Source organism: Saimiri boliviensis, chromosome 12 (assembly GCF_048565385.1).
Source record: "Saimiri boliviensis isolate mSaiBol1 chromosome 12, mSaiBol1.pri, whole genome shotgun sequence".
Taxonomy (NCBI): Eukaryota; Metazoa; Chordata; class Mammalia; order Primates; family Cebidae; genus Saimiri; species Saimiri boliviensis.
In genome coordinates this window covers 87,386,696-87,402,129 of record NC_133460.1, presented here as the reverse complement: position 1 = coordinate 87,402,129, position 15,434 = coordinate 87,386,696, and the positions used below count along the sequence as shown (strand labels likewise).

The 15,434-nt window shown below is 46.7% G+C and overlaps 1 protein-coding gene across 1 annotated transcript in view; it reads right to left on the bottom strand.

Moving 5' to 3' along the window:
* The window catches only part of WBP1L (WW domain binding protein 1 like), an 81,193-nt gene extending 71,678 nt beyond the window's left edge, over positions 1-9,515 (bottom strand). The window contains exon 1 of the mRNA XM_003922243.4: positions 9,326-9,515. Within this exon, the coding sequence (XP_003922292.2) occupies positions 9,326-9,415 (90 nt within the window). The 5' untranslated portion in view covers positions 9,416-9,515. The remainder of the gene's footprint in view (positions 1-9,325) is intronic.
* Positions 9,516-15,434: the final 5,919 nt, after the last annotated feature.

Below are 15,434 nucleotides of genomic sequence, written 5' to 3'. Positions count from 1 at the left end.
CAAACCAAAAAGCAGCATGTAGAATTTTGAAAAACAGGAATATTTTCTCCATGAATGCCCCTTTGATCCCAAAGAATGTGTAATAAAAGTGTTACAACATAACATTTGCCTTGCTAGATATTTAAAAATCAAAACACACATTTTTGTAACTCTCCACTCTAGAACCCACCCTTCCAAGCCAGATATTCTTGTAACATCTTATATTTATTTTTACCTCTTCCAAAGATGTTTAAGTTAAATTATTTAAAACACCTGAGATTTTTATTTTTTTATTTTATTATATTTTTTATTTAAAGATGGGGTTTCACCATGTTGGTCAGGCTGGTCTTGAACTCCCGACCTCAGGTGATCCGCCCGCCTTGGCCTCCAAAGTGTTGGGATTACAGGCGTGAGCCACCGCGCCTGGCCTACACCTGAGATCTTGAATCAAAACTTAGCTTTGGACCGTGAGGACGACAGCACCAGGAGCAGAAGATAAACAGCTCCTCTGGTTTCCCACAGAAGAAAGTATGGAAAGGAGAAAACCAAAAGTAAATAAATCAAGCTACGGGAATGTAACTGAGTAAGCAAGCATATCCCAAAAACTCAGACCGTGCAAGACGGGCAATCTACAAGTCTGAGAGGATGACCTACTTAATCCCCACATCAGGAAAGGGCAGAATTGAATCAACAAGCCTTAACATTCAATAGGATGGGATTTGTTTCCCCTTTCCTGACCTCCCAGGTTGCAATGTTCTGGATTTATTTGTGTTTCTTTGTGGTTTCCACATAGCATGCAGTTTTCAGTCCAGACTTTGCTCCACCTAGTGGAACTGAAAAGGATGTTTCAAAAGGGAGGTACCTACAGACCAGACCTCAGCCTTTCTACTGTATGCCACCAAGGAGACGGGTCACCAAGACTCTCAAGACCCTCTGTTGATGTAGTGTGTGCTTCTAGTCCTAGCCACTTGGGAGGTGAAGGCAGGAGAATCCGTCACTCAGTGGCTGCTCTTAATGGCTGTGCAGTTACAATGGGATCGGCAGCCCTGGTGGTGTCCATGAGTGGGGTAGTAAGAGCGAGGAATCAACCCAAGCCATTCTACCACCTGGAACCCGATGATCTCGCAGGTGTTAATCCTAATAGTTGACAGCGGGAAAGGAAGAGGTCCTCTCAAGGGTATGGGTGGACAGGCATTCAAAAGACAGGTGAAGTTTTGAATCCAAAGTCATGCAAGATGCCCATGGCATCCACAAAGACCTGCCGGCTCAAACATCCACAGAGGAGCTGCCTCCTGGGGGCCTGAAAAGAGGACTCCTCGAGATGGAGCCACTCTGAGGTCCAGGACACTTAGCTTCTCTCGTGGCAGACCCTGAGAGCACCTAATGGTTTCCACAGGCTAAGTGTGCGTGAGAGCAAACCAACGTTCCTGAGGCTGAAAGTCAGAGTAGAGCCAGGACTTGGAATGGGGAAAGGAAAAAGTTCTAAGAACATGACTCAGTTCAGATTGGTTACAGGACTATGGAAGACTCTGAGAAAATAACTGACCATCAGGCTTTCCCTGGGACCAAAGCAAATCCTGTTCTTAAAATAAAACCACAGGGCAGATCAAAGCGAGAGGAGAGAAAGTTCAAGATGGGGTAAATGAGGGAGGCTCACCTGCTTGCTGAATCACAGACCAAAAAAAAAAAATGTGCTTTTTTCAACATGTTTGATGTTGGCTGACAAGACAAGAGCTGACTGATCGCATACATCAACAAACCTGAAAGGAGGTGAGATTCAGCCTATCAAAGCTTCAGACTGTCCCACTGAAAACCTGTCCAAGGTAACTTCATACACTTCACAATGCTATGTTGTTCTTGCAAGAAGGCTGACCCCAAGCTCTGCCATAATGAACAGACCTGGCAGGGCCACAGCAGGTCCCACTAAGCCAGGATTTCTCCACCTCAGCACCACTGACATTCTGGGCTGAACGAGTCTCTGTCATGGGAGGCTGTCCTGAGCACTCCAGCATGTTAAGCAGCATCCCTGGCCTCCACCCACTCGATGCCAGTGGCACTCCCAAGCTGTGACACTTACTAATGTCCTCTGGAGGACAAAATTGCCCCTAAACCTCAATTCAGACATAGAACAGAATCAAGAAAGTCACTTCCAAAATCTCCAGATCTCAGTTCCTGAAGTTAGTCTAGGGACTGATGCTAACTTACAAACCATAATACTCTCTGAGGACTGCCATAACAATAATGGTGATCATTATTATTATACTTAACAGTCATTGAGTGTATTCCAAGAGCTTTACATATATTATATCTTTTCACCTCATGACAACCCCATACTAGTACAATCCCCATTTGGATGAGGAAGCTGAGGCGCAAAGAGGTTACGTAAGTTGCTCATGGACAGTATCAAGTTTGGAGCTCAGGTGGTCTGACCCCGGAGCCCATGGCATAACCACTATGTTTGACTGTTTCAAACTCCCACTCTGGAAAACTGTTAGATCCTCTAATACATAGTCATTAGCTACATCCAGCTATTTAGTTTAAATTACTAAAAGTAAATATCACAACAGCCGGGTGTGGTGGCTCATGCCTAAAAAAAAAAAAATTAGGCCAGGTGTGGTGGTTCACATCTATAATCCACACTGGGAAGAGAGGAAAAAAAAGGCCAGGCACCGTGACTCATGCCTGTAATTCCAGCATTTTGAGAGGCCGAAGCAGGTGGATCACGAGATCAGGAGATCGAGACCATCCTGGACATGGTGAAATCCCATCTCTACTAAAATACAAAAAATTAGTTGGGCGTGATGGTGCGTGCCTTTAGTCCCAGCTACTCAGGAGGCTGAGGCAGTGTAATCGTTTGAACCCAGGAGATGGAGGTTGCAGCAAGCCAACATTGCGCCATTGCCCTCCAGCCTGGTGACAGAGCAAGACTCCATCTAAAAAAAAAAGAAAAGAAAGAAAGAAAAAAATATATATGTATACATACATATATATATATATACAGGGCCAGGTGTGGTGGCATGCACCTACAATCCTAGCTCCTTGGGCGGCTGAGGTGGAAGGATCGCTTGAGCCCAGGAGTTCAAAGCTGCAGTGAGCTATGACTACACCACTGCATTCCAGCTACAGAAACTCAATGGGCAACAGAGGAAGATCCTGTCTCTAAAAAATAAAAATATGTAAATAAAAAATAAATATTAAATATGATTAAAAATTCAGTTTCTCAGTTATCCCAGCCACATTTCAAATGCACAGTAGCCACCTGGCTAAGTGGCTACTGAATTGAACAGCACAAAGAGAGATCAATTCCAGCATCCAAGAAAGTTGTACTAGATGGCGCAGCTTTAGATGAGTGGATAAAAGGCCTCCTGACCATGGGACAACAGCCTCCCTTTCGAGCCTCCCCGACTTCCACACTCCTCTACATCCACATACAAAGCTTCTGCCACAGAGTACATGCCACCTCCAAACATACTCTCCATTTCATTCTTCCACACTGGAATCCACTTCTCCCCTTCCTGGTCCACAGATATTCTACTCATCCTTATCAGCCTTTAAGGTCCTGAACAAATGTTTTTTCCTGAATGAAGCTCTTCCTAGCACCCCATCTTCCTCTGACCTTAGCAGAATCAGTTGCTCCGACAGTCCGTTGTTTGTACTCTTCCATTTCAGCAAAACCTCTGGATTACAATTCACTGTGTGTGCTATGTCCTTGCCACAAGATTACCAGCTCCTGGGAAACAGGGATTCTGTACTCATTTGATGATTCCCACAGCCTAGCAATAATAGCCTGCTGCAAAGAGTAGAAATGTCAGTCAATGTTCATTCTTTAAAGCCTACTGAATTCCACTGAAAGAGTTTATAGAAACTCAAGGTGTTGATTTTACACTTCAGTATACCAAACGCACTAAGAAGGTGAGGTAAAGCGGATTAGAATCTGGAAGTCTCGCATCCCACTACTGTACAAAAAGGAATGATGGTGATGGCTCTGAAATACATTTTTAAGAAAGAAGAATGGAGGAGAGCTTCCAGACTGAAAACTGGGCAGTGGAGGTGAGTAAAGGTGAGGTGGGGCCAAAGGATAGACCACTGAGAGTTAGGTGGGAAAAAAACAGCAGGAACTGAGCCCCTCCCATCCAACTCAAAGCTTTAAGCTTGGCAAAGGAAAGGGAAGGACTGCATCTCTAGAAACTTGCGCCTAAACCATTGTCTGAGTCATTCTATGGAAAAGACATTTCTACTAAAACTTTATTTTTATTTTTATTTATTTATTTATTTATTTTTTGAGACAGAGTTTCGCTCTTGTTACCCAGGCTGGAGTGCAATGGCACGATCTCGGTTCACCGCAACCTCCGCCTCCTGGGTTCAAGCAATTCTCCTGCCTCAGCCTCCTGAGTAGCTGGGACTACAGGCACACGCCACCATGCCCAGCTAATTTTTGTATTTTTAGTAGCGACGGGTTTTCACCATGTTGACCAGGATGGTCTTGATCTCTTGACCTCGTGATCCACCTGCCTCGGCCTCCCAAAGTGCTGGGATTACAGGCTTGAGCCACCGCGCCCGGCCCAAAACTTTATTTTATTTTATTTTATTATTTTTTTTTTTTTTATTTTTTTTGAGACGGAGTTTCGCCCTTGTTACCCAGGCTGGAGTGCAATGGCACGATCTCGGCTCACCACAACCTCCGCCTCCTGGGTTCAGGCAATTCTCCTGCCTCAGACTCCTGAGTAGCTGGGATTACAGGTACGCGCCACCATGCCCAGCTAATTTTTTGTATTTTAGTAGAGACGGAGTTTCACCTTGTTGACCAGGATGGTCTTGATCTCTTGACCTCGTGATCCACCTGCCTCGGCCTCCCAAAGTGCTGGGATTACAGGCTTGAGCCACCGCGCCCGGCCCAAAACTTTATTTTATTTTATTTTATTTATTTATTTATTTATTTTTTTGAGACGGAGTTTCGCCCTTGTTACCCAGGCTGGAGTGCAATGGCACGATCTCGGCTCACCGCAACCTCCGCCTCCTGGGTTCAGGCAATTCTCCTGCCTCAGCCTCCTGAGTAGCTGGGATTACAGGCACGCGCCACCATGCCCAGCTAATTTTTTGTATTTTAGTAGAGACGGAGTTTCACCATGTTGACCAGGATGGTCTTGATCTCTTGACCTCGTGATCCACCCGCCTCAGCCTCCCAAAGTGCTGGGATTACAGGCTTGAGCCACCGCACCCGGCCCAAAACTTTATTTTAAACAACATAGTCAAATTAGACTGTTAAGGCTGGGCGCAGTGGCTCACGCCTATAATACCAACACTCTGGGAGGCTGAGATGGGCAGATCGCTTGAGCCCAGGAGTTCGAGACCAGACTGGGCACCATGGAGAAACCTCATCTCTACAAAAAAATACAAAAATTATCAGGGCATGGTGGCATGCACCTGCAGTCCCAGCTACTCAGGAGGCTGAGGTGGGAGGCTCGCTTGAGTCTGGAAGGTTGAGGCTGCAGTGAGTCAAGATCCCATCACATCACTGTGCTCCAGTCTGGACAACAGCATGAGACCCCATCCCAAAAACAAAACAAAAACAAAGATTCTGGTTAAATCTAAATAACCAAAAGCAGCTCTACGTATCCCAATCATAATCTAACTGGAGGAAACAAATGCCAAGGCTGGTGGAGCCTTAATGTTTGGAGCCTCTGCAGTTTTTTCACTCTTTATAGATTTAAGGACTCATTTCTGTGAGTTGCAGTGTCCTAATCTGTAGGAGAGTTAAGTCTAAGTTCCTAACCATAGAATGAACGAGCTGATGGACTTTCCAGGGTCTGCCTGCATGACAAGAAACGGCTGTTCCAGTGCAGAGCCGGTAACAGGGAAACTGAGTTGCCTAACATCATTTGCTTCTGATAGTAAATGTGTATGTAAAAAAAAGATTTTGTTAAGTAGATCAAGTTCGTGGGAGAAATGCAATAAGGTGCCAATACCATTTTCAATACAGAATGCGTACAGTAAGTCCTCCTGAATTCAAAGTTAGCTGGACTTCGCTGTTGAATTAAGGAGCGTACTTGCAGTATGTCCTGTGCCAAAATGGCCTTGGGATTTGTTTTTTCCCTTACTGATTTGTACAAGCAACCCCTCCCCACCCAAAAAACAAACCCAGAAAACTACAAACTACATTGACTAAATTGTGGTGGATTCAGAGTTAATAATCATACAGTGCCTTGCATTTCAAAAGTTAAAATTCATAACAGAAATCTCACTATAGATATCAGAAAGAGACAAGGGTATAAGGTAGGGGATGGGAGTGTATGGGGAGTGTCAGGGGTGAGGGTATGTGGCGGCTGGTTAGGAAGAGGGCCACTGTTCACTACAAAAACTGTCCCGGCTGGGCGCGGTGGCTCAAGCCTGTAATCCCAGCACTTTGGGAGGCCGAGGCGGGTGGATCACGAGGTCGAGAGATCGAGACCATCCTGGTCAACATAGTGAAACCCCGTCTCTACTAAAAATACAAAAAAAAATAGCTGGGCGTGGTGGTGCGTGCCTGTAATCCCAGCTACTTAGGAGGCTGAGGTAGGAGAATTGCCTGAGCCCAGGAGGCGGAGGTTGCGGTGAGCCGAGATCGTGCCATTGCACTCCAGCCTGGGTAACAAGAGCAAAACTCCATCTCAAAAAAAAAAAAACTTTCCCTTCCCTGCAGGAATTGCAACCACGTAACAGCTGTTGGTCAGTGCTAGCATACATCCAAATGGAACAAAGTACAAAAGCCACCTGTCCCCAAAATTAAGTATTTTAAGTGCCAGAGATGTAAGAGAGCAAACTGCAATAAGTATCTAACATTAACAGTCCCCTTCCACATCTTCACAATACCTCCTGGGCTCCATGACCTGGTAGGAACCTCCACATTCTACCATCCCCCTTGCCGAAAAAGTGAATCTAGTTCCTATTATTGACCAGGCCTTCTCCAAAGGCTCTGACATTCCTAAATCAACCCTCTAGCTATGTTATTTATTGATTATTGGGAACAGCCTTTTTGAGATACAGAAACAGATATGTGCAAAGGAAAAGTAAATTCTATATTTCCTATATCCTATATTTTGTTGTCAGTACCTATAGTAGTCCTGCTCTGTCACCAGGCTGGAGTGCAATGGCACATCTCAGCACACTGAAACCTCTGACTCCCAGGTTTAAGCGATTCTCCTGCCTCAGCCTCCCAAGTAGCTGGGACTACAGGCTCGTGCCACCACGCCCGGCTAATTTTTTGTATTTTTAGTAGAGACGGGGTTCACCATGTTAGCCAGGATGGTCTCAATCTCCTGACCTCGTGATCTGCCTGCCTTGGCCTCCCAAAGTGCTGGGATTACAGGTGTGAGCCACCGCACCCAGCCTTTTTTTTGAGACAGAGTGTCACAGGGTCTCCTGGGCTGGAGTGCAATGGCGTGATCTCAGCTCACTGCAACCTCCGCCTCCCAGGTTTAAAAGATTCTCCTACCTCGGCCTCCTGAGTAGCTGGGATTGCAGGTACCCACCACCATGCCGGGGTAATTTTGTACTTTTAGTAGAGATGTGGTTTCTCCATGTTGGTCAGGCTGGTCTCAAACTCCGACCTCAGGTGATCCGCCCACCTCAGCCTCCCAAAGTGGTGGGATGCCCGGCTGGGATATAACTTTTCTAGTAAACAAAGAAAATGTATTTCTCCTGCCAGTTTATGATTTCCACTGGAAAAACAACTATTTCCTAGAAAAGGGAATACACTGGGCTAGAAAACAAGCTCCATTCCTTTCACCTGGTATTTCTAGTATACATAAACATATCCTGAGGAAAAGTTAGACACTTCAATGCATAAATAGCGGTATATACATACAACGGAATGTTACCTGGTCATAAAAAGGAATGAAGTGCTGGTACATGCTACAGTGTGGATGAACCTTGAGAACATTACGCTAAGTGAGAGCAACTAGGCACAAAGACCACATATTGTAGGATCCCATTTATATAAAATATCCAGGATAGATAAATCCATAGAGACTGAAAGCAGATTAGTGGTTGCCAGGGGCTGGGGGAAGAAGATGACAGAGAGTAACTGCTTAGTAGAGATGGGGTTTTGGAACTAGATAGAGGTGGTGGTTGTACAACATTACAGGTGTACTAAATGCCACTGAATTATTCACTTTAAAATGGCTTTTGCCATGTGAATTTCAACTTATTTATTTAAAAATCAGTATTTTTAAATAGACGACAATGGGCAAAACAAGATGTATTTGTGAAAAGGCAGCCCTAAAACTCCTAGGGAAAAGATAAGTATTTTTGCTGGCCCTCAGTTTCTGCTCTTGTTCACAACAGAAGTTCAAGCGCTAAGTTGTATAGACTTTGCCATTACGCTGTGTCTGTGCGTGCATAGGGGAAAAACGGGAAAAGGAACAGAAAGTGAAAAAAGAATGGTAAAGCTCTGCCAAATGCAAGGAAGGAGGGGTGATTCCCCCCACTGCACCCCACCCAACTTGGCACCAGGAGAACGCTCCCATTAGGGTTTCGAAATGCCAGCTGGATCTGGAATCAGCACAAGCAAGCTTCTCTGCCCGGATAAGGAGCAAGCCACCTAGCAAGAAAAGCTGGGGTGCTCCATTTGCTGCCCATAATGGCATCGGAACCACCCTCTGGTCAAAAGCTCTGAGCTGGCTCACATCAGCATCTGTGACTTGCTCTCCCAGGCCAGCCAGCCTAACAGCAAGAGCTTGTTACACACAGCTCAACTGTGCCCCTCCTCCTAAGGGGTTCCCCTCTGTTTCATCCCACCTGCCTTCCAAGAGTCCTGCCTCCAACCAAGGGTGCCATGGCTTACAGATTTTAAAATGGGGCCAAGTCTCTCCCAAGAACATAATAATTTTTTTTTTTTAAAGGCATTCCAAGATGCCCTCGGAACTTTCCCCAGTGCATCCTGAAAGAATACCTTCTCAGGATCTCTTCCCTCACAGGCCAACTCAACAGCCTGTGTACGTCTACACACAGACATACACACTGCATTGCTGCCTGGGACACCTGCTCCACAGAGGGACAGGAATAAGGCCCACATTGCCAGCTTGGCACCGCTATCCAGCCACAGTCACCCTAGCCCACCTAACCAACCTAGCGTCTCAAAGGCCCCTCACTCGCTTGGCATCATGCCTCTGCCACGTCCTTGACACCAAAACTGTCACAGGTGTCCCTCAGCTAAACACCGACCCCCGTTTAGATCCTGTCCACGCCAGGCACAGACGTCCCTCTCGGGACCCCTCAACTCTTGGCAACAACACTCCTTCAAACCCCTCCAGCCAGGCCTCGACGACCCCCAGGCCCCAGCATGGCCCAGACGCCCCCTCCCCCTTACCTGCGGGGGTTCAGCCCTGGCTGACACGGGGCTGGGCAGCGCCTGGAGGAGCAGGAGCGCCATGCCACCCAGGAGCCTTCTCCTCTCCATCCCCCTCCTGCTCCTGCTCCTCCGCCACGGCGCCGCCACCTCCCTCCTCCTCCTCCTCCCTCTCCTCCTCTACCCTCTTCTTCCTTCTTCCCTTCTTTTCCTGTTTGACTCTCCCCTCCCGCTTCCGGCTCTGCTCCACCCCGCCCCACGCAAAACACCCTCCCAGACAGGCGGGAGACTCTCCAGTTCCAGAGCTTCACTGGCCTTTGCCCTTTGTCCATTGATCAAGATAGCTGTCGATCAAATATAAGTCCCGCCTTCTCTTGAAGACGAAGCAATCCAGCCAATAAAAAGTAAGAGGAAGCCAGGCCATCTTGAACACGGCGAGGAGGTACATAATACGTCCCACCCCGCAGAGAGTGGCGGAACTAGCTTCGATAAGGGGGCGGGGCCATCCAGGTGGTGGATGGAAAAGTCTATTTCTGATGTAGCCATCTTGAGTGTGGCGGAAGTACCAGTTTTTCAGTTTTTCCACAGCAAAAAAAGAAAAAAGGTATTCAAGGTGTTGGAAAAGAAATTATTCCTAAAAGGCAAACAGGCGCTTCTGAAGAAGAAAACAATTGCAATGTAAAAATCTTTTAATGCCTTTTGCCTTGAAGCACAGCACCATTACCATAATGCCTCTCTTCGTCTCAACTGCCCAAACAGCAGCTTAGGTCCATTTGAATTCCCTGGAAGATAGTACCTTTATCTGAGCCATAGTGCTTCCGTCACCCCAAGTTTCATGGACAAAATTCTGGTTCTACCTCACAAACCGCTCTGAAATCCACCATCCATTTCTTCAATCCATGCTCTTCTTCATGGTTAAATACAAATGGCTTCCCTGCTGCCCTGCAAGCCAGTTCTTCCCTCTCAAATTTCTGCCACACACAGCAGCTGTACCACATTAAACCAAATATTATTACATCATGGCCTCCTCTTTTAAATACTGCAACTACCTACAGAATAGAGTCCAAAATTCCCGAAGCGGTCCTCACTGTGACCTTGTCCCTGTCTACTCTTTATCTCACCTCTCACCACTACATTTTCCCACACATTCCACTCACAAGGACCGCTAAGAGCTGCCCAATAACTTCGTTTACTCATTACAGATACAGATCCCTGCTTACAAACTCCCAGCCCCTACTCCTTGTTTCTTCTTCTAGATTCTCATAACATTTACACCTGCCTGCCTGGTTTGCAGCTTTTTGTACAGCATACCAGGTCTTTCTTCTTCTTTTAAAGCCTATAACAAAGGCTCAACCAGGAGCTTCATCAATGTTGGTACAATAGCCAGGTGTGGTGACTCATGCTTATAATCCTAACGACCCTCTGGGAGGCTGAGGCAGGTGGATCCCCTTGAGCTCAGGAGTTTGAAACCAGCCTGAGCAGCATGGCAAGACCCCATCTCTACAAAAAAAAAAAAAAAAAAAAAAGGCCAAATTAGCTGACCAGGGTGGTGCACACTTGTGCACCCAGCTACTTGGGAGGCTGAGGTGGGATGATCACCAGAGGTAGGAAGGTTGAGGCTGCAGTGAGCCTTGATTGTGCCACGGTACTCCAGCCTGGCAACAGAGTGAGACCCTGCCTTAAAAAAAAAGGTGGGGGGGGCGGGCATGGTGGCTCACACCTGTAATCCCAGCACTTTGGGAGGCCAAGGTGGGCAGATCACCATGTCAGGAGTTCAATACCAGCCTGACCAACATGGTGAAACCCTGTCTCTACTAAAAAAATAAATAAATAAATACAAAAATGCCGGTCATGGTGGCTCACACCTGTAATCCCAGCACTTCAGGAGGCTGAAATGGGTGGATCACTTGAGGCTGGTGAAAATAGAATGAATGGACAAAGAAAGACCCATGACAAAGAATCCAGTTGACTGTAGCAGTCAATTTCCTCTCAAAAACCTGTCAAAGTGTTTTACAGTTTTACATCCTGGCCCAGTCTAGCCCACGTCTGAGCCCAGAGGGAGTTGTTCTTGGCTTAAGTGTTGGCAAAATGGGAAACAGGTAAGAGTAAAGTCAGTTTTGCCTCACCTTATGAAAGTCCATAGTTCTGCCTCTATCTTGATCCTGCTTTTCCAAGTACTGCAAAAAGTAACAAGTATTTCTGCCAATCTCTTTTTTCTTTTTCTTTTGTTTTTTTGAGACAGAGTCTCTCTGTTGCCAAGGCTGGAGTGCAGTGGTGTGATCTTAGCTCACTACAACCTCCTCCTCCCAGGTTCAAGCAATTCTCCTGCCTTTGACTCCCGAGTAGCTGGGATTATAGGCACACACCACCACTCCCGGCTGATTTTTGTACTTTTAGTAGAGACAGGGTTTCGCCATGTTGGTCAGGCTGGTCTCGAACTCCTGACCTCGTGATTCGCCCATCTTGGCCTCCCAAGGGGATTACAGGGGTGAGCCACTGCACCCAGCCTAATTTTGTTTTTTGTTTTCTTTTTTTGAGACTGAGTTTCGCTCTTGTTACCCAGGCTGGACTGCAATGGTGCAATATTGGCTCACCGCAACCTCTGCCTCCCGGGTTCAGGCAATTCTCCTGCCTCAGCCTCCTGAGTAGCTGGGATTACAGGCACATGCCACCAGGCCCAGCTAATTTTTTATATTTTTAGTAGAGATGGGGTTTCACCATGTTGACCAGGATGGTCTCGATCTCTTGACCTCGTGATCCACCCGCCTCGGCCTCCCAAAGTGCTGGGATTACAGGATTGAGCCACCGTGCCTGGCCTAATTTTGTATTTCTTAAACAGAGATGGGGTTTCTCCATGGGGGTCAGGCTGGTCTTGAACTCACAGCCTCAGGTGATCTGCCTGCCTCAGCCTCCCAAAGTGCTGGGATTACAGGCATGAGTCACCGCGCCTGGCCCCAGTCTCTCGTTTCTCAGAATTTTTATCCATCCTTATTCTTATCCATCCTTAGAGGGGAGAAGTAAAAATTGAGTACTAAGCAAGGACCAAATTATTTTCATGGCACAAGGTCTCTCAATCCTGGCCTCAAAAAGTTATAAGTCTTCCATATAAAGGCTAGTTTTCATCATCAATAAGAAACCCCAGGTGGGGTGCAGTGGTTTACGCCTGTAATCCAAACACTTTGGGAGGCCAAGGCAGGAGGATTGCTTGAGGTCAGGAGATCAAGACCAACCCGGGAAATATTGTGAGGCCCTGTCTACAAAAAATTTAAAAATTAGCTGGGCACGGTGGCACACACCTGTAGTCCCATCTACTCAGGAGGCTGAGGCAGAAGGATCACTTGACTCCAGGAGGTTGAGGCAGCAGTGAGTCTTGATCATACTATTGTACTGCAGCTTGGCCAAGAGTGAGACCTTCTTTCTCTCAAAAATAAGAAATCCCGGCCGGGTGCGGTGGCTCATGCCTGTAATCCCAGCACTCTGGGAGGCTGAGGCGGGCAGATCACGAGGTCAAGAGATCAAGCCCATCCTGGCCAACATGGTGAAACCCTGTCTCTACTAAAAAATACAAAAATTAGTTGGGCGTGGTGGCACGCGCCTATAGTCCCAGCTACTTGGGAAGCTGAGGCAGGAGAATTGCTTGAACCCAGGAGGCAGAGATTGCTGTGAGCCGAGATTACGCCACTGCACTCCAGCCTGGCACCTGGCGACAGAGCAAGACTCTGTCTCAAAATAAAATAAAATAAAATAACAAACCCCAATTCAGTTTGGCAAACACAGGGGATTTTGCTCCAACTTCCCTTTCTCCTTTTACCTGAAAGCTCAAACTAAGCTATTGGATAGGACAAACACTAACCCCTGCACAGTCTGGATTAGCACTTTCCACACCAAGGCCTTTTAGTAACCTTAACTGCCTCTCATGCAACATCCCACAGGAGCCAACTCAAAGAAGAGAGATGTTGCGAAATGAAACTGAGATGCAGTTTGAGTGACCACTTTTTAGAATGTCCCTGAACACTATAGCCACCACATACCTTCCAGTCTTTTCCAAAACAGCAATTGTCTATAAGAGAACAGAAAAGGCAGGAGGCTTGAGGAGCTGGGGACGGAAGGGGAAACGTAGATTCTGCAAGAACGTCAGTCAGGAGTTGTTCCCAAGCTCTGCTTGCTCTGGTAATGTTTCTCTTTTCCTGTTTGCTTTTGGAAATAAAGCCAGGTCTCCTGTCCTAAGGAAGCTACCTCAAAGACACAGACTTTTCTGCCCAGACATCAGCTAAAATCAAATTGCATATGCTACAACATGGATGAATCTTGAACATTATCCTAAGGAGCCAGACACAGAGGGCCACATACTGCATTACTCCACTTACACGAAATGTACAGAATAGACAAATCTCTAAAGACAGGAAGTGAATTGCGAGGGGCTGGTGGGTAGTGAGAATGTGGACGGCTACTGGGTATAGGGTCTCTTTTAGAGCTAACAAAAATGTTCTCTGAGGCCAGTTGAAGTGGCTCATGACTATAATCCCAATACTTTGGAAGGTTAATGTGGGAGGATCGCTTGAGGCCATGAGTTCAAGACCAGCTTGGGCAATGCAGTGAGACCCCATCAGAAAATCAAATTAGCCTGTAGTCCTGGCTACCCCAGAGGTTGAGGAGGAGGATCACTTGAGACCAGGAAGTTGAGGCTGCAGTAAGCAGTGATTGCACCACTGCACTCCAACCTGGGTAAGAGTGAGATCCTGTCTCAAAATAATAATTCTGGCCGGGCGCGGTGGCTCAAGCCTGTAATCCCAGCACTTTGGGAGGCCGAGGCGGGTGGATCACGAGGTCGAGAGATCGAGACCATCCTGGTCAACATGTGAAACCCCGTCTCTACTAAAAATACAAAAAAAAAACTAGCTGGGCGTGGTGGCGCGTGCCTGTAATCCCAGCTACTCAGGAGGCTGAGGCAGGAGAATTGCCTGAGCCCAGGAGGCGGAGGTTGCGGTGAGCCGAGATCGCACCATTGCACTCTAGCCTGGGTAACAAGAGCGAAACTCCGTCTCAAAAAAAATAAAAATAATAATAATAATAATAATAATTCTGGAATTAGATAGTGGTGATGGTTGTACAACTTTGTGACCACATTAAAAGTCACTGAATTATATACTTGAAAAGGACTAAGTTTATGGCATGCGAGTTATATTTTAACTTTTTTAAATGGGAGGAAAAACAAAATTGCAGCCAATTCTTTGGTCTTGGGGAGGAGGCCCTTTCCCCCTAGAGTAGTGCTCCTCCAAGTATGGTGCTGAGACCAACAGAATCAGCGTCACCAGGTAATGACTAGAAATGCATGTTCTCAGGCCCCAGTCCAGACTGGCAGAATTAGGAATCTGGTAATGAACCTCCAATCTGTACTTTAACAAGACTGCAAACTGATGCTTTTTTGACATTTTGTTTGTTTGTTTGAGACACAGTCTCACTCTGTCGCCCGGGTTGGAGTGCAGTGGCGCAATCTCGGTTTACGACAACCTCTGCCTCCCGCATTCAAGTGATTCTCCAGTCTCAGCCCCAAGTAACTGGGATTACAGGCACCCACCACCACACCTGGCTAATTTTTTGTATCTTCAGTAGAGATGGGATTTCACCATGTTGGCCAGGGTGGTGTTGAACTCCTGACCTCGGGTGATCTACCTGTCTCAGCCTGTCAAAGTGCTGGCATTACAGGCATGAACTATTGCACCCAGCCAATGCATCTTCTTAAGAACCACTCCTTCAGGGCAGGGGACTTTTTGTGTTAAGGACCAGACAGTAAATATTTTAGTCTTTGCATGCCATGTAGGTAGGGTCTCTGTCATTCCTGTTATTCCTTTTTACAACTCTTTAAAAATGTAAAAACATTCTTAGCTCCCAGTTGCACAAAAACAGGTAGCAGATGGATTTGGCCCCATGAGTCATGGCTTGCTAACTCTTGCTCTAGGGCAACACAGCTCCCATTCTGGGAGATCTCTGGAGCTTCCCGTGGAGACACGTGGATTCATCCCCTTTAATGAGGGAAATAAGCAACAGCCTCCAGGGATCAGACAAGTTCCCCTGATATAATAATTGTGATACCCTCTGACATGCCCAGGCCAAAGTAAGACCAGATTCC